Source organism: Chlorocebus sabaeus, chromosome 16 (genome assembly GCF_047675955.1).
Source record: "Chlorocebus sabaeus isolate Y175 chromosome 16, mChlSab1.0.hap1, whole genome shotgun sequence".
NCBI classification, from domain to species: Eukaryota; Metazoa; Chordata; class Mammalia; order Primates; family Cercopithecidae; genus Chlorocebus; species Chlorocebus sabaeus.
Genome location: NC_132919.1, coordinates 79,759,206 through 79,782,962, shown reverse-complemented (window position 1 = coordinate 79,782,962; position 23,757 = coordinate 79,759,206). Strand labels below are relative to the sequence as shown.

At 50.3% G+C, this 23,757-nt stretch overlaps 1 protein-coding gene across 13 annotated transcripts in view; it reads left to right on the top strand.

The window, feature by feature from the left end:
• CCDC57 (coiled-coil domain containing 57) overlaps positions 1 to 23,757 on the top strand; it is a 110,655-nt gene that overhangs the window by 1,494 nt on the left and 85,404 nt on the right. For 4 of the 13 annotated variants that reach the window (XM_037993422.2, XM_073005509.1, XM_073005510.1 and 1 more), the window contains exons 2-8: positions 4,131 to 4,329; positions 4,829 to 5,841; positions 10,093 to 10,507; positions 14,266 to 14,374; positions 17,082 to 17,183; positions 18,357 to 18,514; positions 18,666 to 18,740. In XM_037993422.2, coding sequence (XP_037849350.2) covers positions 5,817 to 5,841; positions 10,093 to 10,507; positions 14,266 to 14,374; positions 17,082 to 17,183; positions 18,357 to 18,514; positions 18,666 to 18,740 — 884 coding nt within the window. In that variant the 5' untranslated portion in view covers positions 4,131 to 4,329; positions 4,829 to 5,816. Of the gene's footprint in view, positions 1 to 4,130; positions 4,431 to 4,828; positions 5,842 to 10,092; positions 10,508 to 12,232; positions 12,580 to 14,265; positions 14,375 to 16,031; positions 16,114 to 17,081; positions 17,184 to 18,356; positions 18,515 to 18,665; positions 18,741 to 23,757 lie in introns of those variants that run through there. The other 9 variants (XM_037993418.2, XM_037993425.2, XM_073005513.1 and 6 more) reach the window with 8 other exon arrangements.

Sequence of the window (23,757 nt, the reverse complement as noted above, 5' to 3'; positions counted from 1 at the left end):
GGATGTGCTTGGAGTCGGCTTGCACCAGGTATGTCCTTAAGGCAGGGGGATAAGAGGCTGCAAGCAAAGAAACCAACATGGAGTCTGTCCAGCTCTCAGCTAAGAGAGAATCAATCAGGTTAAAACAAGGTAGGGTATCACACCGCGAGGCAGAGGTTGCGGTAAGCCGAGATCGCGCCATTGCACTCCAGTCTGGGAGACAAGAGTGAAACTCCGTCTCAAAAAAAAAAAAAAAAAAAAAAAAAAAAAAAAATTATCTGTAACTTAGAAAAAGATACAAAAGCAGCACAAAGATTTCCCGTGTACCCTTTACCCACAGCCCCGAGAATGCTGATCTCTTACAGAACCACAGTTCCTTCAGCAACGTGGAGACACTGGCGTTCATGTTAATATAATCCCATGAGCTGGTCTCTAGTATTTATTCTCGCTTAGCAGCTGCTTCATGGATGACTATACCGTGGTCCAGGATCCAATGATAAGTCCACTGTTTTATAAAATGCCCCCCATTTTGGATTTCTCTGATGTTTTTTCATAATTGATTTCATATTACTCGTTTTTGGCAAGAAAACCTCAACAGGGAAATTGTGTCCTTCCCAGTGCCTTATGAGCCACGGGATGCCCCTGGCTGTTGGTGCTCATCGGGTCCCGGGGGCTGAGGTGGTGTCTGCCAAGTGTATCCACAAAGTTGGGGTCCTTCCCTTTGTAAATACGTATTTTGTGGGGAAATATTTTGCCACTATGTAAAAGATCTTCTTTCTTTTTTCTTTTTCTTTTTTTTTTTTTGAGATGGAGTTTCTCTTCGCTGCCCAGGCTGGAGTTTGGTGGCACAATCTTTGCCCACTGCAACCTCCGCCTCCTGGGTTGAAGTGATTCTCCTGCCTCAGCCTCCCAAGTAGCTGGGATTACAGCCGCCCACCACCACTCCCAGCTAATCTGTGTATTTTTAGTAGAGACGAGGTTTCACCATGTTGGCCAGGCCAGTCTCAAACTTCTGACCTCAGGTGATCCACCACCTTGGCCTCCCAAAGTGCTAGGATTACAGGTGTGAGCCACCGCATCCAGCCTTTTTTTTTTTTTTTTTTTAATTAATTATTTTTTTTGAGACTTGAGTCTCTCTCTCTCACCCAAGCTGGAGTGCAGTGGCTCAATCTTGGCTCACTGCAACCTCTGTCTCTCGGGTTCAAGCGATTCTCCTGCCTCAGCCTCCTGAGCAGCTGGGATTACCAGCGCCTGCCACCATGCCCAGCTAATTTTTTTTTTTTTTTTGTATTTTTAGTAGAGACGGGGTTTCACCATGTTGGTCAGGCTGGTCTTGAACTGCTGACCCCAAGTGATCCGCCTGCCTCAGCCTCCCAAAGTGTTGGGATTACAGGTCTGAGCCACAACGCCCAACAAGATCTTGTTTCTAACCATGTACTTCTGTCACTAATTTTAGCACCCATGAGTGTTTCCCCAAAATAACTATTAATGTGCTATTTGTTAAATGATTTTTCTGTTTCCATTACTCCTACATTTATTAGTTGGGATTCTCCTGTAAGAAAGAACCATCTCTTCTCATCATTTTTCTATTAATTTTCATTAGTATATCTTTTTTTTTTTTTTGAGATGGACTCTCACTCTGCCACCCAGGCTGGCGTGCAGGGGCGTGATCTCGGTGTTATTACGAGTCTCACTCTGTCGCCCAGGCTGGAGTGCAGGGGTGAGGTCTTGGTATTAGTGCATCTTTTTATTCCATGGATTCTAACCCGTTGCTATCATGTACTTTGTTGCTCACATTGTCCAGATTAAGGTGTTAGAAGCCCCTTCAAGTTGGCCTCTCTGTCCTTATAGCACGTCCCAACCTTCTGGAGCATTTTCTTTCTTTCTGGCACCACAGAATTCAGGCTCGTCTTATGCTTGCCTTGACGTATCCCAGAATCAGTCATTTCTCCAAGGAGTCCTGGTTCCTTTTAGTTTAGAAGGTGGTGTTTAGAAACCAAGATCCCAGTACCAGATAGATTGCTTCTGGGATGCCATTTCTTCTTGGTTTTCTTAATGGATAGAACTAGGCAACGTGTGTTTCTATACACTATACACATGTAAATCTATTCAGTGTATCTGTGTCCGTGTATTTAATATATACCTGTGGCTGGGTACAGTGGCTCACGCCTGTAATCCCAGCACTTTGGGAAGCTGAGGGGAAAATCGCTTGAGGTGAGGAGTTGGAAACCAGCCTGGCCAACAAAGTGAGACGCCCATCTCTATAAAAAATTATAAAATAAATTAGTCAGGCATGGTGGCGTGTGCCTGTAGTCCCAGCTACTTGGAGGCTGAAGTGGGAGGACCATCTGAGCCCAGGAGTTTGAGGCTGCAGTGAGCTATAATTATGCCACTGCACTGCAGCTTGGGTGACAGAGTGAGATCCCATCTCAACAAACAACAAACACAAAAATACCTGTGAGTTTATTACAAGTTACCCACTTGTAATCAAGTTAGGTTCACCTGTTTCTACTTCATTTTGAGTCCTTACTGATTTTAAGGGTTTTTGTTTTTTGTTGTGCTTTGTTTTTGGCACATGAAACGTGTACGTGGTTCTAAAAGTCTGCAAAGTCTAAACTCAATGACAAGACTTTGACTTCAACTTCTATTTCTCATTTACTCACTTTTTTTTGGCGAGTGCACATTCAAAGAAAACAGCCCTTCATGTTCCTTCATGGTGGTGGTGCCTTCTTCTCCAGCAAGTGCCACTGACAGAATTAAGACCTACTGCCGATCTCTCTTATTTCAGTTTTAAAAATGGTTGTGGCTACTCTTTGGCAGTCAGTGAGGAAGTGAAAAAAAACAAGGGGTCACAGGTACATAATTTTTGTTCCCTGGACCTATTTAAAGAGTAGATGAGAGGCCGAGTGCAGTGACTCATACCTGTAAGTAGGTGGGAAGATCGCTTGAGTTGTAGTTTTTTTTTTTTTTTTTGGAGACAGAGTCTTGCTCTGTCACCCAGGCTGGAGTGCAGTGACTGGATCTCGGCTCACTGCAAGCTCTGCTTCCCGGGTTCATGCCATTCTCCTGCCTCAGCCTCCTGAGTAGCTGGGACTACAGGCGCCTGCTACCACGCCTGGCTAATTATTTTGTATTTTTAGTAGAGATGGGGTTTCACTGTGTTAGCCAGGATGGTCTCGATCTGCTGACGTTGTGATCTGCCTGCCTCAGCCTCCCAAAGTGCTGGGACTACAGGCATGAGCCAGCGCGCCCGGCCGAGTTGTAGTTTTTAGATGGGCATTCGAGGCTGCAGTGAGCCGTGATTGTGCCACTGCACTCCATCCTGGGTGACAGAGTGAGACTCTGTTTCAAAACAAAAGAGTGGATGTACTGAATTTAGCCTCCCAGAGGGCTGAGCAGCACTCTCTGGAATCCAACAGGGGCCGCAAGAGCTAAATTCAGTACATTTAAAGGTGAGAGGATCATTTGAGGCCAAGAGTTCAAGACCAGCCTGGACAACATAGTGGAACCCCATCTCTACAAGAAATTAAAAAAAAAAAAATTAACTGGGCATGGTGGTGCCTGCCTGTAGTCCCAGCTACTCAGGATGCTGAGATTGAGTCCTCTGTCCTGAGTACAAAGTGAGTGAGCCACCCCGGACCTGCCTTCCAGTCCCAGAAAGTGTCTTGTAAGTTAAGGGTATTAGCTGGGCGCGGTGGCTCACACCTGTAATCCCATCACTCTGGGAGGCTGAGGCGGGTGAATCACAAGGTCAGGAATTCAAGACCAGCCTGGCCAAGATGGTGAAACCCCATCTCTAGTAAAAATACAAAATGCCTGTAATCCCAGCTACTTGGGAGGCTGAGGCAGAGAATTTCTTGAACCCAGGAGATGGAGGTTGCAGTGAGCCAAGATCGCGTCACTGCACTCCAGCCTGAGCAAGAGAGCCAGATTCTGTCTAAAATAATAATAATAATAAGAGTATTAAATATATTTACATATGGAGGTCATAAAAATATATATATTTGGGCCTGGTGCAGTGGCTCACGCCTGTAATCCTAGCCCTTTGGGAGACCGAGGCAGGTGGATCACCTGAGGTTGGGACCAACATGGAGAAACCCCATCTCCGTGTATTTTTAGTAGATTTTATTTTGTGTGTATTTTATTCACAGGTCTGGAAAACTCACACTGTTTTTCCTCTACTCTCACACCACAAGCATCATCAGCACAGAGGAAGACTTCTGTGACCAAATGTGGCGGGAGAGGGACTTTCTCACCGGCATTTGAGCAGTCAGTTCTGCAGCAGACTTGGCTGGGTGTCCTTCAGTTCAGTTCCACCACCGCCTGCCTGGAGAGAGGTCAGACCACAGGGTGAGGGCTCAGTCCCCAAGATGCAGCCACCCAGCGGGTTCACCCCGTCCGCTGCCTAGGCAGAGCCGATTCACCGAGACGGGAATTAGGATCGAGAAAGAGTGAGTCACGCAGAGCCAGCTGTGCGGGAGAACGGAGTTTTATTAAGACTCAAATCAGTCTCCCCGAGCATTTGGGGATCAGTTTTTAAGGATAACTTGGTGTGTAGGGGCCAGTGAATTGGAGACGAAAACCTAGGGAGTCGATGGTGTCCTCTTGCACCGAGTCAGTTCCTGGGTGGGGGCCACAAGATGGGATGAGCCAGTTTATCTCTCTGGGGGGTGCCAGCTGATCCATAGAGTGCAGGGTCTGCAAATACCTCCAACACTGATTGATCTTAGGTTTTACAATGGTGATGTTACCCCAGGAACAATTTGGGGAAGGTCAGAATCTTGTAGCCTATAGCTGCATGACTCCTAAACCATAATTTCTTTTTTTCTTCTTTTTCTTTTTGAGACAGGGTCTCACTCTGTCACCTAGGCTGGAGTGCAGTGCTGCGATCATGGCTCACTGAAGCCTCAACCTCGTAGGCTCAAGCGATCCTTCCACGCCAGCCTCCCTGGTGCACCATCATGCCCAGTTAATTTTTATGTTTTTGGTAGACAGTGTTTTGCCATTTTGCCCAGGCTGGTCTCGAACTCCTGGACTCAAGTGATCGTGCCTCAGCCTCCCAAAGTGCTGGGACAATAGGGGCCAGCCACTGCGCCTGGCCCTAAACCATAATTTCTAATCTTTTGGCTAATTTGTTAGTCCTACAAAGGCAGTCTAGTCCCCAGGCAAAAAGGGGGTTTGTTTCAGGAAAGGGCTGCTACTGTCTTTGTTTCCAACTAAGTTTCTCCCAAACTTAGTTCGGCCTACACCCAGGAATGAACAAGGAGAGCTTGGAGGTTAGAAGCAAGATGGAATTGGTTAGGTCAGATTTCTTTCACTGTCTCAGTTATGATTTTGCAATGGTGGTTCAAAGACTGCCCCGCTTCTGACACCAGTCACGAGTCCTGGCCTCTGGAACTTCTGACTGACTACTGGCTTCAAGTTGGGGTTCCCACAACCTCCTCTTTGGGTTCGATTTGCTGGGGTGACTCACAGAACCCAGGGAAACACATAGGTTTAACAGTTTATTATAAAGAGTATTACAGAGGATACAGATGAGATGCGTAGGGGGAGACATGGGGAAGGGGTTTCCTGGAGGACCCCCCAGCCCCCCCACCACTCCCCAGGAACCTCTCCAAACCCTGTCCTTGTGGGTTTTTAGGGAGGCTTCCTGAAGTCAGCATTCCTTCCCCCAGGGTAGAGGGTGGGAGCTCTGGCGAGAGGCTTATGACCTACAATGGAAAGTCAGGTGAGAGTGGAGACCTGGGAGGATTCGTTTCCTGAGGCCTGACACGCCCAATGTTGTAACAAAAGACTGTGACGAGGGAGAGTTATGAGCCAGAAATTGCAAGAAAACCATGATGCGTCATTATACCACAACAGGTAAACCTACAACATCACCTTAGATCAGCTCGGTATTTTTAAAATGAGAAAGTCTAAGTGATGGGATGCCCCCCAGTGCTGTTCCAGCCCCTGCTGGGAGGTTCTCCTGGAAGAGGGTGCCTGCTTGGCAGTGGGTCCCTCCCCTCCCCAGAGGCTTCTCCTGCCGCTCCCCAACCCGGAAGCTTCATGTGGTCCTTCTTGAAACCAGGTGCTTGCTAGTGACGCCTGCTGGCCGTCAGGCAGATTGCGTCCAGACGCTGAATCCGTGCTTTTGAAAGCCAATTAATCTCAGCCTTGAGGCTTTGGGGATCATCCAGAGATGGGATTTGTACGGAAGCAGGGCAGGCTGTTCTATGATGAGGTCAGAAGGAAAGGCACGCCAAGCCCAGGTGACTTACAAGCCCTTGGTGTGTGGAGCTTCTCGTGGGTCCTGAGTGTGATGGATAAGGTGCTGGAGAAGCTGGGCACTCCCTGGGTGCTGCAGCGAGTCACTTGCTGTGTGGACTTATCAGGCTGCTCTTCTGCGCAGAGCACCCATCTCACATAGAGGGGTGGCGCGTGCCATCTGCCTGTCCTGGCTGCCTGAAGCTTTTGAGAAGAGGGTGACCTGCTGAGTCCTGAGCCCTGGTGGGAAGGAACCTCACCCAATGTGGGGAGAGGGGTCTGGGGGCCTGGAGTAGCACGTGTGCAGAAACTGGCAGATAAAGGCTGCTCTGGGCCTGCAGGGAGCAGCTGAAGCCACGCAGGCTGGGCCCCGTCCTCGGTATGTCTTCATACACTGTGCCAAGGAGATCGAACTTTATTTTGAAAATGGTCAGGAGTCGCGGGCAGATTTGAGGCCAGATAAGATCGCGTGATCAGATTCTCAGAAGAGCAAACCCCATGGGTGGCTGTGATCGATGAGTTAGAGGCAAGCCCAGTGGCAGGGCGCCTGGTACAGGACGGGAGCCACAGGCAGTCCTCAGAGGAGAGGCCCATAGACCTTGCAGACCTCAGGCTCTGCAGAGAACGGTGGTCAGGACTCACGGGCACTGTGTGAAGGGTTCTGAGTCATCAGAGATCACAGTGATGTTCCATCATTTAATGTGTATTTGCTGATATTCCGATTCTTTCCCTGTGTGTGCACAGGTATGTGCATGGCCTCTATGTACAAAATGTTTCAGTCGCCAAGATTGTGCCAGACAGCGGGACTCACTACATCTGACACTGGGGTGATGGCGTTGTGCCAACATGAGATGGCAGTTAGGAGAGCTTCCCTGCAGTGATATTCAGGTTGAGCTCCCAGTGGCAGGAGGAGCCTGCCCTGTGGTTAGGAGGAACTTTGCAGGCAGAGGGCACCTGCCACACATCCCAGGCTCTAGGGGCGCGTGGCAGTGGCAGGAAGGAGTCTGGGGTCCAGGTGTCCTCAGTGTAATGGGAAACCTGGTTAAGCATTTTTGAAAAGATTCCTTTGGCAGCCAAGAAAGTGGGAGTGCACAAGAGGCCAGTCGAGGTCTTTTGCGGTAAGACACTGTGGTGGCCGAGGTGTGGGCACAGGGTGGGAGACAGCAAGAGGTCAAGGATCATTACTCGGGGTGGACAGTAGGGACACTGTAGGAGCTGAGGGAGACGAGGAGCAGGAGTGTGGGAGAGCACTGAGATGGTCGGTAGGGACCCTGTTAGTTCGGGCAATGGGTGGGCACACGCAGCGTGGAGGAGCCAGGCCGAGGTGGTCCAGGTGGCGTGATGGGCCTAGGGTGTTGGGCGGGGCTGGGCAGGGGGCTGCTTTGCGGGAAGCGTGTGGGATGAAGGCCATCTTTGCTCCAGAGCCTCGTCAGAGAAGTGCTGTCTCAGGACCCCCAGGGGGCCCTCGTGCCGCCAGTGGGTGTGCCCTGCTGACCAGCCCTTTCTGGAGGGGCCCACGGGTCTTGCAGCTCCTTACCCACCTCCTCCTTGTGCTTTGTCACAGCTGGTGCTCAGCTTGGCTGTGCCCTTGTACCCGCTTCCTCTGGGAGTTGGGACTTTGTCCAACCTCTGCTGTGCCCCGAGATGCAGGGGTACCTAAGACAGGCTGGGGCTTCTTTCTGCTCTGGCAGCAGCTCCCGGGCCATGTCCCACCAGGCTGGAAGTTTGTGTTTGTCCCCCAGCTGGGTGTGGCCCTTTTAGGCCATGTAGTGCCCCTGTGTGGACACCAGAGAAGAATTATGGGGGATTTCTGTGTCAAAATTGAGCTCATACTTGGACCTCTAGAGGGTTGGGGGCAGCTAGGACCAGCCAGAAGAAACTTTCTTTTTTAATAGACCACTCACTGTGGCGTGGAACTCCTGAGTTCGAGTGACCCGCCCACCTCAGCCTCTGAAAGTGTTGGGATTACAGGCAAGAGCTACTGTGCCCAGCTTGTTGGTTTTTGTGATCTTTGTTTTTAAATTTTATTTTTTCTAGCACTTTATTTTTATGGTTTTACCAAAATATCAGTCCATGATAAACAAAATAAAAGAACAAAGGAGGCCGGGCGCGGTGGCTCAAGCCTGTAATCCCAGCACTTTGGGAGGCCGAGGCGGGCGGATCATGAGGTCAGGAGATTGAGACCATCCTGGCTAACACGGTGAAACCCCGTCTCTACTAAAAAATACAAAAAACTAGCCGGGCGAGGTGGCGGGCGCCTGTAGTCCCAGCTACTCGGGAGGCTGAGGCAGGAGAATGGCGTAAACCCGGGAGGCGGAGCTTGCAGTGAGCTGAGATCTGGCCACTGCACTCCAGCCTGGGGGACAGAGTGAGACTCCGTCTCAAAAAAAAAAAAAGAACAAAGGAATGTACTCTTGGATGGTATATTAAACCGTTCTTACATTGCTAGAAAGAAATACCTGACGCTAGGTAACTTATAAAGAAAGAAGATTTAATTGGCTCATGGTTCTCCCGGCTGTACAGGAAGCATAGTGTTGGCACCAGCTTCTGGGCAGGCCTCAGGAAACTTTCACTCATGGCGGAAGGTAAAGGGGGAGCAGGTAGAAGCAAGAGAGGGAGTGTGAGTGGCGGAGAAATGCCACATCTCACCAGAACTCATTATCACCAGGCACTTTGAAATGACAAGATCTCCCCAGAATTCACCATCACGAAGACGGCACCAAGCCACGAGGGGTCCGCCCGCACGATCCAAACACGCCCACCAGGCTCCAGCTCCCACGTTGGGGATTACAATTCCACACAAGATTTGGGCAGGGATAAATATCCAAACCGTATCAGGTGGTGGATCTTTCAGGAGCAGAGCATTGGGTGGGAAGGGGCGTTGGTTCTGAGGGACTGACCCGGTGTCAGTCCTCGAGTAGCCACTTAGCAGCCTTAGTTTTCTCAGCCGTGAAATGGACAGAGTGCTGCGCTGAAGCTGTTTTCTAGAACCTAGCTCTTGTAGCTGGACAAACCGTGTTTCCCATCTTTCCTTCCTCTACTTCCTGGATTTCTTTTTTTAATTTAATTTTTTAATTTTTGGAGAAAAGAGTCTTACTGTCGCCCAAGCTGGAGTACAGTGGTGTGATCTCTACTCACTGCAGCCTCTGCCTCCCGGGTTCAAGTGATCCTCCTGCCTCAGCCTCCCGAGTAGCTGAGATCACAGACACGTGCCACCACGCCAGGCTAATTTTTATATTTTTAGTAGAGATGGGGTTTCACCATGTTGGCCAGGCTGGTCTCAAACTCCTGACCTCAGGTGATCCGCCCTCTTTGGCCTCCCAAAGGGCTGGGATTACAGGAGTAAGGCACCGCGACTGGCCTTTTTTTTTTTTTTTTGAGAGAGTCTTGCTCTGTCGCCCAGACTGGAGTGCAACCTCCGCCTCCTGGGTTCAAGCGATACTCCTGCCTCAGCCTCCCGAGCAGCTGGGACTACAGGCACGTGCCACCAAACCAGGCTAATTTTTTATATTTTTAGTAGAGACGGGGTTTCACCACGTTAGCCAGGCTGGTCTTGATCTCCTGACCTCAAGTGATCCACCCACCTTGACCTCCCAAAGTGCTGGGATTACAGGCATGAGCCACCATGCTCGGCCTAATTTTTGTATTTTTAGTAGAGACAGGTTTTTGCCATGTTGGCCAAGCTGTTCTTGAACTTCTGACCTCAGGTGATCCGCCTGCCTCGGCCTCCCACAGGGCTGGGATTACAGGTGTGAGCCGCTGTGCCCGGCCATGGTAACTGTTGATAGGGAATGTGAGGTGGGTGCTGTGGAAGGAAAATTAGGGCCCCTCACGGTATACCCCGAACCTGCCTTCTCTTTACTGCAGCGGCCACCATGCTGCCACTGGACTCAGAGCCAGCCCTGAATGAGCTGCTGCTTCGCAAGGAGGAGGAGTGGAGGGCGTTGCAGGCCCACCGCAGCCAGCTGCAGGAGGCGGCCCTGCAGGACACACGGAGGCAGCTGGAGGAGGCGCAGGGGAAACTGCGGTGCCTGCAGGAGGACTTTGTCTACAACCTTCAGGTGCTGGAGGAGCGGGACCTCGAGCTGGAGCGCTATGACGCCGCCTTCGCCCGGGCCAGGGAGTGGGAGGAGGCCAGGCGGGCAGAGGTGAGCGAGCTCAAGATAGAGGCGGCTAAGCTGAGGCAGGCGCTGGCCAGAGAGGCCAGGAAGGTGGAGGAGCTGCAGCAGCAGCAGCAGCTGGTGTGGCAGGAGCATCGCCTGGAGCTGGAGCGCGTCCACAGGTGAGCCACCGACCGACGAGCCCTCCCCGCAGCGCCTGGCGGAGGCCCCCACACGCTCCCTGCTCCGCTGTGCCGCCCAAGCCCTGCCCACTCTCACTGCCCCTCCTCCCGCTGCTGATTCCGGGCCCCGGGAGCTGCTCTGTCTGAGTGGCCGAGTGCCTCGTGGCCTCTGAATGTGTGTTTGTCGAGTGAATGTGTGTGGATCCAGGAATGCCCTGTCTTTTTCTGGGCTCTGATATAACTCTGAAGTTAATGGAGATTGGTTTAAATATTTGGAATTTATTTCATTAATTACAAATCTATATTAACACATATTTGAATTTATAATGATTTTAATATGAAGTCTGTAGTAATTTCAAAACTAAATGAGCTGGGCCGGGCGCGGTGGCTCAAGCCTGTAATCCCAGCACTTTGGGAGGCCGAGACGGGTGGATCACGAGGTCAGGAGATCGAGACCATCCTGGCTAACACAGTGAAACCCCGTCTCTACTAAAAATACAAAAAAAAAAACTAGCCGGGCGAGGTGGCGGGCGCCTGTAGTCCCAGCTACTCAGGAGGCTGAGGCAGGAGAATGGCTTAAACCCGGGAGGCGGAGCTTGCAGTGAGCTGAGATCCGGCCACTGCACTCCAGTCCGGGCTACAGAGCAAGACTCCGTCTCAAAAAAAAAAAAAAAAAACTAAATGAGCTGACAAGGCAAAGTCGACATAAAAACCTACAGCCTTTGTCGTGGGGCCTGTGGTGGGGCCCCTGGAACTTACCCACATGCCTGGTGTCCCCTCAGCTCCACTCAGCCAGCCGCACTGTGGAGAGTTTGGGGAGACAGGAGGGAAGGAAGGAGGACAGGCTTCTCTGACAAGATCTTCCATCCCCCACTTCGGAAGCACCGCAGGTTCATCATAGCACGTTAGCAGTTAGAGGCCCTTCCTGTGTAATGTGTGTGTGCAGATGTCAGGAGAACCGGCTGCACGCTCTGTTTGCACTTAACAGGAGCCTGGATACTTTTTTATGTTTTATGTATCCTTCTAATGTTAGCAGCATTTTTTGTTTGTTTGTTTGTTTTGAGACGGAGTTTCACTCTGTTGCCCAGGCTGGAGTGCAGTGGCGGGATCTTGGCTCACTGCAAGCTCCATCTCCCAGGTTCAAGTGGTTCTCCTGCCTCAGCCTCCGGAGTAGCTGGGACTATAGGTGCCCACCACCACGCCTGGCTATTTTTTTTTTTTTCCTGTATTTTTAGTAGAGATGGGGTTTTGCCATGTTGCCCAGGCTGGTCTTGAACTCCTGACCTCGGGTGATCCACTGGCTTCGGCCTCCTAAAGTGCTGGGATTATAGACATGAGCCACCGCACCTGGCCATAAGCAGCTTTTTAAAGCACTTTTTGATTTCTTTCTTTTTTTTTCGAGACGGGAGTCTCGCTCTGTCGCCCAGGCTGGAGTGCAGTGGATCTCAGCTCACTGCAAGCTCCGCCTCCCGGGTTTACGCCATTCTCCTGCCTCAGCCTCCCGAGTAGCTGGGACTACAGGCGCCCGTCACCTCGCCCGGCTAGTTTTTTGTATTTTTTAGTAGAGACGGGGTTTCACCGTGTTAGCCAGGATGGTCTCGATCTCCTGACCTCGTGATCCGCCTGTCTCGGCCTCCCAAAGTGCTGGGATTACAGGCTTGAGCCACCGCACCCGGCCTTTAAAGCACTTTTTAAAGCCACAGGAGTAAACTGTTCTTATCATAGGAAGTCATTTCTCAGAGAAGACGCCGCGGTGGAATGGCAAAGTGAAAGCCGCCACGGGCCGTCTGTCGTGTCATCTCCAGGCCCTAAAGAGAGCCGCCTGCGCACACCGCTCCGAAATGTGCGTCCAGCACTTCCTGATCGATTTGTGGTGTCTGTTCTTGTGTCAGTGTGCTGGGTTCTGCCGCACCCTTTTAACTGACCGGCTACCCTCTTGTGTGTGCTGGGCCCGTTTGCTCAGAAGGGTCTCAGATGGGTGTGAGCAGGCCGACAGGACCACGCCAGGCGCTCCCGTGCAGCAGAGAGACCTTCTGCGGCAGGTCAGGTGCAAGGAGAAGAGACCCACATTGGTAGGTGCGGTGCCACTCTGGCTCAGCAACCCCAGCCGGTATTCCGCAGCCAGTATCTCCTGTAGCAGCCCACAGGGATCACGTCTGTGGTCCCTGCAACAGATGTACCCCAACGAGAGGCACTGTCTTCTAGGAAGCCTACAGTATTTATGGTTCCTTTATCGCATCTCCCAGTGTGGATAAACAGCGTGGATAGAAAGTGCCAGTCAACAGTCGTTTGACCCAAGCAGCACTGCTTGGTAATGTGGCACACACCCATGTGCCACCTTCCCAGGGTCCAGGGAAAGAGCTAGAGAGTTGAGCTGGAAGTCAGCTTCTCCCTGAGTGGAGGGAGAGTGTCTAGAAGCTCCCGTCCCCAGCATGAAGGCTGGCGCTCAGGCTGCACCTTGTCCAGACGCCGAATCCATGCAGGCGCATGCAGTGCTTGGACGGCTGAGGCCCACTTGCCCTCCCGTGTGGGTGCTGACTTTCTCATAGCTGTTTTCCAGAGTGTTTAGAGCATCCTTTTAAAAGTGCTTTACATTATGTTGTGAGGTGTCTCTTCAAGTCTTTTGCTCATTCTTCTCTCCAAGCATGGGATATTTTTAGCCATGTTCAGGTACTTTTTCAGTCTCACACTCTTTTTTTTTTTTGAGACAGAGTCTTACTGTGTCACCCAGGCTGGAGTGCAGTGGCGTGATCTCCGCTCACTGCAACCTCTGCTTCTGGGGTTCAAAGGATTCTCCTGCCTCAGCCTCCGGAGGAGCTGTGATTACAGGTGTGCGCCACCATGCCCGGCTAATTTTTGTATTTTTAGTAGAGACGGGGTTTCACCATGTTGGCCAGGCTAGTCTCGAACTCCTGACCTCAAGTGATCCACCCACTTCAGCCTCCCAAAGTGCTGGGATTATAGGCACGACCCACCACACCCAGCCTGCTATAGCTTTTTCTTTGCTGAGATTTGTTTTTCTGTTTGCTTTATTCGATTACTTGAAGTGCTTTTATAACGACTGCTATAGCATCCTTGTTGAAGAATTCCAGCATCTGTGTCATCTTCATGTTGGCATCTACCTATTGTCTTTTCTCCTTCAAGCTCAGATCTTTTTTTTTTTCTTTCTTCCTTTTTTTTTTTTTTTTTTTTGAGACGGGGTCTTGCTCTGTCACCCAGGCTGGAGTGCAGTGGCACAATCTTGGCTCACTGCAAGCTCCGCCTCCTGGGTTCATGCCATTCTCCTGCCTCAGCCTCCCGAGTAGCTGGGACTACAGGCACCTGCCATCACACCCGGCTAATTTTTTTGTATTTTAGGTAGAGATAGGGTTTTACCTTGTTAGCCAGGATGGTCTCGATCTCCTTACCTTGTGATCTGCCCACTTCGGACTCCCAAAGTGCTGGGATTACAGGCATGAGCCACCGCACCGGTCAGATCTTTCTGGTTTTTGGTTGTCAGGTTTTTTTTTCATTGTATCCTGGACATTTTGGGTTTTATGTTGTGAGACTTTGGGCCCTATTTAATTTCCTCTTTTATAGATTGGTGTAGCATGCTGGTCCAGGTGGGGCTGGAAGTTCTGCTACCCTGTGGGTCCTGCTGAAACCACCCCTTCGTAAAAGCAAAGCACCAACTTTCACGTGTCAAGTACACCTTGAAAATGTATTACCTTTGCTGAATATTTGGTGTGGCTTTTCTTAATGCTGTTTTATTACCACAGTGACAAGAATGGTGAGATCGACCACCACCGGGAACAATATGAAAATCTAAAATGCAGGCTGGAGAGAAAACTTGAGGAGCTCGATGGTGAGCTTGCTCTGCAGAGACAGGTAGAGCCTCTGGGTCAGCCCCTTCCTGGGTGCTTTCCCCGCCTGCCCACTGGGAAGCTGAAGTCATGTAGGGCTGAGGAAAAGACAACCATTTGGTTCATTGCCTGCATTCTCCTTGGAGTACAATGGTGTCATCGGGGCAGATGCCGCTCTGAGATGGTCTGCAGGGAAACAGGATGGGATGTCTGCATGCAGCCACCTCCACGGTGTTTCCTTGTTTCCTTTCCTCACGGATTAGTCAGGGTTCTCCAGGGAAACAGGCAATAGGAGATGTGTAGATATACAGGAGATAAATTGTAGGAATTCATTCATGCAGTTATGGAGGCCATGAACTCCCACAGTTTGCCATCTGCAAGCTGGAGAACCTGGGAAGCTGGTGGTGTAATTCAGCCCAGGTGCAAAGGCCTGAGCACCAGGGAGCCACTGATGTGAGTCCTGGTCCAGTTCTGAAGGCTCAAGATGCAGGAGCCCAGTGTCCAAGGCAGGAGAAGGCGAATGTTTCAGCTCAAGCAGAGAGAACGAGTTTACCCTTCATTGCATTTCGTTCTATTCAGGCCCTCAGTGGATTGGATGACACCCGTCCACACTAGGAGGGCAGATCGTCTTTACTTCGTCTGTGAATTACAATGCTAGTCTCTTCTGGAAACACCCTTGCAGACACTCCCAGAAATAATTTTTTACCAGCTATCTGGGCAGCCTGTAGCCTACTCGTTTGACACATGGAATTAACCAGCACACCTCAGAAACGATGAAACTTTTTAATTTATTTTTAGAAAAGTATAATTTTAAAAACATGAATTTTTACTGTAGAAAAGAATTTGGAATTCAATTATAGTAAGTTTAAAAACAGATGCTTCAACTGACAAATGGCAGTCACCGAATTTCTCCTCAGGGTTCTTGAAACTCAGCCTACACCCCCAAGAGACTCAGCTGTGCTGGGGTTTTGTTGAAAGACATCCTATAGATTTATATCCAGAGACCACAGTCAGAGATGCTGCTACTGTGTGCATATGTGACAAGGGGCTGTTTCTCTGCAGGTATACATGTGATGAGGGACTGTGCCTGTGCAGGTGCAGGTATATGACATGGGGCTGTGTCTGTGCAGGTGCAGGAGTCACGAGGGGCTGCGTCTGTGCAGGTGTCACAAGGGGCTGCAGCTCTGCAGGTGTCATGAGGGGCTGCGTCTGCAGGAGTCACAAGGGTCTGCGTCTCTGCAGGTGCAGGAGTCACGAGGGTCTGCGTCTCTGCAGGTGCAGGAGTCATGAGGGGCTGCGTCTCTGCAGGTGTCATAGGGGCTTCTTCTATGAAAGTGCAGGTGTGATGAGGGGCTGCATTTATGCAGGTGCAGGTGTAATAAGTGACTGTGTCTATGCAGGTAGGTGCAAGTGTTACTAGAGGCTGTGTCTATGGGGGTGTCATGAGGGGCTGCGTCTGTGCAGGTGCAGCAGTGATGAAGGGCTTTGTGGAGGTATGACAGGGTCCCCTCTCTGGTCCTGTCGGATGTTGGGAGCTTGATCATAGTAGGATAGGCCAGTGTGTTGAGAATTTGCCACAGTCAGGTCAGCAGAGAAGGAGGCCATGCTCACGTCATGATGGGCCCTCGTGTGGACTGTCCACTTGTCCCCGGAAGTGCTGAGCTCACTCCCCTTGTTCACAGGTCCCTGAGGCTGCTTCTGAAATGGCCTGCAGAGGACTTTCTCTTGGAATTCTCAGAGACCAAAGAGCTTTGTCGATTGTAGGTGAGTTTGAGAACACCCGGAGTTCATTAGGCATGAAGCCAGCATCTAAAATCTGTGGTCAAGCAGAGGTGACTTTTCTAAGTAATGAGGCTCCCTCAAGTGGCTCCAAAGTCACTTCCAAAGAAGGAGTTCGAGGAGGATCCAGCTGTGGGTGGTCCTGCCCAGCAGGTGGGGGGCTCTCGGCAGCATTTGGGAACAGTGGCGATTTGAGGCTGGTTGTAGTTGGCGGGGCACAGCCATTCTTGTCAGGGTTTCTGGTTGGGCCGTGACTCTGGCTGACTTCCCAGGCTGTCCACGCCAAATTTCTCAGACTCAGCAGGGCTCATTCAGGGAGAGCCATCTCAGATGCTGGGGACATGGATTTTTTATCATGTCCAGATAGTAGCCTTGTCTCTGGAAGGAAGGAAACGTGATGTTTTAACATAGCTGCTTTGGTTACTAGCGGAAGTTTGGGCGGCACGCATCTAGTGTGTTTCTGGGCAGTCTGATCCTGTGTGAGCTCTGGGATGCTGGCACCGGCTGTTGGGAAGCTCTGTTCTGCTGCTGGCATCTCAGCCTTTTAGTTACTAAACTGGGGTCTTACATGCTTGTCAGTTTCATGGTTTCCCTTATTCTGATTTCTTGTCTCTTGTTTTGGAAGATCTTGGTGTTTGTTATTGTCAGAGGTAGAATCGACTCAATGGAGATAAGGATTTTTCTTTTCTTTTTTTTTTTTCTGTGGTGACAGGGCCTCACTATGTTGCCCCGGCTGGTTTTGAATTCCTGGGCTCAAGCGATCCTCCCGCCTCGGCCTCCCAGAGTGCCGTTACCGGTGTCACTGACCCCAGCTTCTCTCCTCGACAGTGTGTGTGGTCCTTCTCTGTTGACCACCGTGTCCTGCTCACCTCTGGATCCCACCTCCCAGGACACGGGTGGGGGTCTTTGCTGGGTTCCCACTGTTCTTTCACCATGAAACCTATTTGTTCCAGGAACTGCTGCTGGAGTTTGAATTGAAAATGCAGAAGAGGGAGCACGAATTCCGTCTGCAGACTGACAACATGAGCAACACAGCCTTGTCCCAGGAGCTCAAGGTAACTGGGGACACCCTTGGGTCTTGAAGGTTTTTTGGTTTTTCCTTGGTCAGGTGTGGTAGCTCACACCTGTAATCCCAGCACTTTGGGAGGCCAAGGCAAGAGGATCCCTTGGGCCCAGGAGTTCCAGACCGGCAAGCAGGTGGGCCATGTGGATGCCCTGTGCCCCATGGCAGGGTGGGCACTCCCATCAAGGGTGGGCACTGGGTGCCAGTTCACCTCCGCCCCCATCTGCTGTGTAAGTTGGTCACAGCCCTGGACACTTGCCCGTGGTGGGCATCATAATACGCAGATCAGTAGGAAAAACAAAAGCTGAGTCTCAACGCCTGCCAGGCCGGGTGTAGCTCAGGCCGGTGCAGCTCAGGCCGGGCGCAGCCCGGTCCTCATGTCGGCTGACTTGGGTGCAGCAGCCATCGTCACCACCCGTGGCTTACAGGCTGGGAAACAGGCCCGGGAAGGTACCGAAGAGCTCAGTGTGCAGCTGGGACTCCAGTGGCTTGCTCAGCACTGAGCCCCTTCCTAGACCCCTGGCTTTGTGTTTAATTTCCTTGTTTAAATAACATGCAAATTATGTGCTAAGAAATGAAGTGTAGTTAAATTGGTCTGTTGGGCTTGGACCAATTAGGGTATTAGGGCACCCTAATGGACTGATTTTGGTGGGGTACTGAGTGCTGTCAGGGGGTCAGTGAAGGCCAGGCGTGGTGCCTCACACCTGTAATCCCAGCACATTGGGAGGCTGAGGCAGGTGGATCACCTGAGGTCAGGAGTTCGAGACCAGCCTGGCCAACATGGGGAAACCCTGTCTCTACTAAAAATACAAAAATTAGCTGGGTGTGATGGTGGGTGCCTGTAATCCTAGCTACTCATGAGGCTAAGGCAGGAGAATTGCTTGAAACCAGGAAGGGGAGGTTGTAGTGAGCCGAGATCGCGCCATTGCACTCCAGTCTGGGCAACACAGCGAGACTCTGTCTCAAAAAAAAAAAAAAAAAAAAAAAGTCATCGAGTCTCATTTGAGTTGTGTTAGGACATTCTCACTCTTTTACTGCTTCTTTGCTTCTTGAATTTTCATTTTTCTTCTCCCTCCCAATCCTGATAAAACGGTAATATGTACCCCTAATGCCTGAGTGTCTTCTAATTATCGCCTCATTTTGAACTCTTTTTTAACATTCAAAGGTTAAACTACTGCACAAAGAGCTGGAGGCTCTGAAGGAAGCTGGGGCAAAGGCTGCAGAGAGTCTACAGAGGGCAGAGGCCACCAACGCCGAGCTGGAGAGGAAGCTCCAGAGTCGAGCCGCGGAGCTCCGGGACCTGGAGGCCATGAACTGCGCCCGGTGCGCGAGTCCTTCATCTCCTGAGGCCTGCTCTGTGGCAGCCTTGCAGGCCAGGACCAGAGTCTGGGGGATTCTACCTTTTCTGCTCATTCCAGGCTGGCCTTTGCTTTCATCTCACTTGCTCCTTCCACAAATATTTGTTTCTTTTCAGGGTAAAGGACTTAGAGGATAAACTTCACTCTGTGCAGCTAACCAGGAAGAAGGAAGAGGAAACATTTAAGAGGAAGTGAGTGTTTCGCCTCCCAACATCGTGCTGCATGTCAGTGCTCCCAGGAGAGGAGGGAAGTGGAACCATTGTGCTGATGCCCAGGGAGCAGAGGGTCCCACTCCAGAGTTGGGGCCTGGGAGCCCGCTGCTTTGCATTTCTCTGTTTCTCTTTCTTTTCTTTTCTTTTCTTTTCTTTTCTTTTCTTTTCTTTTCTTTTCTTTTCTTTTCTTTTCTTCTCCTCTCTCTCTCTCTCTCTCTTTCTTTCTTTCTTTCCCTCTCTCTTTCTTCTTTCTTTTCCTTTCTTCCTTCCTTCTTTTCTTTTCTTTTCTTTCTTTTTCTTTCTTTCTTTCTTTTTTTTTTTGAGAAGAGTCTTGCTCTGTGCCCAGGCTGGATTGCTGTGGTACGATCTTGGCTCACTGCAGTCTCCCCACCAACTCCCGGGTTCAAACAATTCTCGTGTCTGAGCCTCCCAAGTAACTGGTACTATAGGCGTGCACCACCATGCCTGGCTAATTTTTGCATTTTTAGTAGAGACAGGGTCTCACCATGTTGGCCAGGCTGGGCTTGAACTCTTAGCCTGAAATGACCCACCCACCTCCTTGGCCTCCCAAAATGCTGCGATTATAGGCATGAGCCACCACACTCAGCCTTGTTTTGGATTTCTGTTTATGCCCTGCTTTGGACTTTTTCAGTGGTGTTTAGACTTCTTAGTGCTGTAAAACGTAAAACTTGGACTAGGTGCAGTGGGAAGCTCATCTGAGCCCAGGAGATTGAGGCTGCAGTGAGCCATGATTGTGCCACTGTACTCCAGCCTGGGCCACAGAATGAGACCCTGTCTCAAAAACAAAACAAACAAAACAAAACACACAATTTTTAATACCTGGCCAGGCGCGGTGGCTCAGGCCTGTAATCCCAGCATGTTGGGAGGCCAAGGCGGGTGGATCAGTTGAGGTCAGGAATTCGAGACCAGCCTGACCAACATACGTGGTGAAACCCCGTCTCTACTAAAAATACAAAAATTAGCTGGGCATGGTGGTGCATGCCTGTAATCCCAGCTACTCAGGAGGCTGAGGCAGGGAATCTCTTGAACCCAGGAGGTGGAGGTTGCAGTGAGCCAAGACCACGCCACTGCACTCCAGCGTGGTGACAGAGCGAGACTCCCTATCAAAAAATCAAAAAATAAAAAATAAATTAATTAATTAACACCTAAGTTAGACGTTAACTTTTAAAGCTTCAAGGCTTTACTTACTAATGAGTTAATCAGTTTTAGATTGTAGCCATTCTACTTTGGTGATACAGTAACCTTTATATTTTAAACTATTGTGGGAAAAGAATTTTCTTCCCTTGGATCTATAACCATCAAGTTCTAAAGAGCCCTTTTCCTGTTGGAATGGTTTTTATTGGGCCAGGAGCGGTGACTTACGCCTGTAATCCCTGCACTTTGAGAGGCCGAGGCAGGTGGATCACAAGGTCGGGAGATCGAGACCACCCAGGCTAACACGGTGAAACCCCATCTCTACTAAAAATACAAAAAAAAAAAAATTAGCCGGGCGAGGTGGCGGCGCCTGCAGTCCCAGCTTCTCGGGAGGCTGAGGCAGGAGAATGACGTGAGCCCGGGAGGCGGAGCTTGCAGTGAGCCGAGATCTGCCACTGCACTCCCACCTGGGCAACAGAGTGAGACTCCATCTCAAAAAAAAAAAAAGAAATGGTTTTTGTTACTCAGTGTGGGTCATGTGACCCCAGGCAGAGCAGCAGCAGGTTCTCCGTGTGCCTGGCATTGCCGGGTATCATGGGATACCCAGAAAGTAGCCATCATGGTGGTCCCAGGGCAGTGGCCCTGGCGAAGCAGTTGGAGAATCCACCTTACAAGCTGAAAGGCAGTGAGGTCAAGACGGGACGGAGCCAGGCAGTCTTCGAGAGGGACAGGGCCGGGTGGGGCAGCTTTGCTCAGGAGGGGAGCTCAGGCCATGGGGTCTGGTAGGGGAGGTCAGTGAGTTCAGCTAGGAGGATCCTGGGCCTGGGGGCCTTCAGTGGGACCCCATGAACCCGCACAGGGGCAGCCTCTGTGTCAGCTCCTGCAGGTCATTTCCTTTTTCTTTTCTGAAGAAACGTTGTGACTATAAATAAAAAACACATAGGCTGCTTAGGAAGATACTGTGTAATCACAACAGGTGATGGACAGTGACTCAGGTGAATTTTCTTGCATCTTTTATTGACATGATATTTGTGCAATTTGTATAAATTTTTTGTATAAATTTGTGTAAATCGAGAAGAACTTCAAGGACACTGTCTTTGCTATTTCTAATCAGATCTGCAGTGGGAAGCTGCTTTCCAGCCTGCTGTGCAGACCCTACTGGTGGTGGTGAGAGAGGGTTGTGCCCTCAGCTGGCTCACGTTGTGAGGGCACCCATCAGGGTTCTCATACCTAGATGAGGAAACCAAGGCAGGGTTGAGCCCAAACAGACACAGAGCAGATGGCAGTGGTGCAGGACTGCTTGCTTAGCTGCACTGTGGCCATGACGAAGCTGGACAGACACTGTTTCTCTTCGTGTGTTTTTAAGTCTACACCTAGCGTATTTTAAAATCATAACTTGAAATACAGTTGTTCCTTAAACAATGAGGGGGTTAGGAGCATCTAGCCCCATGCAGTCAAAAATTCACATATAACTTTTCACTCCGCAAAAACTTAACTACTAAGAACCTACTGTTGACCAGAAGCCTTACTGATACAGTTGATTAACACACATTGGGCATGTTATGTGTATTCTATGCTGATTCTTAAAGTAATGTTAGCTAGAGGAAAGAAAATGTCATTAAGAAAATCACACAGCACTTTGAGAGGCTGAGTCAGGGGGATCACTTGAAGTCAGGAGTTCGAGACCAGCCTGACCAACATGGTGAAACCCCGTCTCTACGAAAAATACAAAATTGGCCGGGCATGGTGGTGCACGCCTGTAATCCCAGCTATTTGGGAGACCGAGGCAGGAGAATTGCTTGAACCCAGGAGGTGGAGATTGCAGTGACCCAAAATGGTGCGCCACTGTACTGCAGCCTGGGTGACAGAGTAAGACTCCATCTCAAAAAAAAAAAAAATAAGAAAAGAAAAAACAGAAAATCATACGAGGCCAGGCACAGTGGCTCATGCCTGTAATCCCAACACTTTGGAGGCTGAGGCAGATGGATCGCTTTATGTTGGAAGTTCCAAGACCAGCCTGGTCAACATGGTGAAACCCGTCTCTACTAAAAATATAAAATTAGCTGGGCATGGTGGTACACACCTGTAATCCCAGCTACTTGGCAGGCTGAGGCAGGAGAATCACTTGTACTCGGGAGGTGGAGGTTTCACTGAGCCGAGATTGCGCCACTGCACTCCAGCCTGGGCGACAGAGTGAGACTCCGTCTCAAAAAAAAAAAAGAAGAAAAAAGAAAGTAATAAAAAAGTAGAAGTTGGTTGGGCACTGTGGCTCACACCTTTAATCCTGGTACTTTGGGAGGCCAAGGCAGGTGGATTGCTTCAGCTTGGGAGTTCAAGACCAGCCTAGGCAATATGGCAAAACCCCTTCTCTACAAAAAATACAAAAAATTAGCCAGGTGTGATGGCTTACACCTGTAGTCCAGCTATACTAGGGGGGTTGAGGCAGGAGGATCACTTGAATCTGGGAGGTCGAGCCTGCAGTGAGCCAAGATGGTGCCACAGCACTCTAGCCTGGGTGACAAAGTGAGACCCTGTCTAAAAAGAAATCTTAGAAAATATGTTTACTGTTTGAGGTGGAAGCATATCATCTTTTTTTTTTTTTTTTTGAGACGGAGTCTCGCTCTGTCGCCCAGGCTGGAGTGCAGTGGTGCGATCTCGGCTCACTGCAAGCTCCGCCTCCTGGGTTCACGCCATTCTCCTGCCTCAGCCTCCGGAGTAGCTGGGACTACAGGCGCCCGCCACCTCGCCCGGCTAGTTTTTTGTATTTTTTAGTAGAGACGGGGTTTCACTGTGTTAGCCAGGATGGTCTCGATCTCCTGACCTCGTGATCCGCCCGTCTCGGCCTCCCAAAGTGCTGGGATTACAGGCTTGAGTCACCGCGCCCGGCCAAAGCAGATCATCTTATAGCTCTTCATCCTCATCATCTTCACATTGAGGAGGCTGAGGAGGAGGAGGCAGGGGAGGGGCTGTCTCTGGAGTGACAGGTGGAGGAGGTGGAAGGGAGGGCAGCAGAGGCAGGCACCCTTGGTGTAACTTGACAGAAATACATTGTAATTCCGTCTGACTTTTTAACTTTTTCCTTTCTCTAAAAAGGTTTCTATACAGTGCCAATCCCACTTTCACACTTGAGTCTCAGTGCCCATGTCATAGACAGTTCCACGTGGTAAAAAATCAAGGCAGGCATGAGTGGTGGGAGCCCTTCTGCAGGGGCGTCTGTCTGATGGCAGTTTCTTTTCCGGCACTGCTTCTGCATCTGTTTCCTCATCGTCTGACACCGGTTCGGAAGCACTCGTCCCCATTGAGTTATCTCCCGTTCATTCCTCTGCTGTGGGGTTAGCTCTGGGGTTTCTCCAAGAACCATGCTGTGAAATCCTTCACCCCGCACCCTGACCTTTTTTTTTTTTTTTTTTTTTTTGGGCCATATTGAAATTGATCTCATGATTTGCTTGATCGGCACCATTGGACATCCTGTGAAGTCAGGCACGACATCTAGACACAGCTTTCTTCATCAGGAATTTATTATTTGGGCTTGATGGCTTCCATGGCTTTTTCTATAGCAACGATGGCTTCAGTGGTGGAAACCTGCCAGACTTTCAGGGTGTTCTTCTCTCTGTGGGGTTTTCGGCCGCAGCGTTGACATCCTCTCCAAAGAGCGCTGTGTGTAGTGAGCCTTAAGTTCCATATGGCCTCTGATAAAGGCTAAATTAGAGGCGTTGTGTCTGAGGGCAAGCAGACGATGTCGACGCCTTGCTGTTGAACTCATGGGTTCTGGGTGGCAAGAGGCATTGTCCGTTATCAAAATAACTTTTTTTGGAGACAGCCTCCCTGCTGCCCAGGCAGA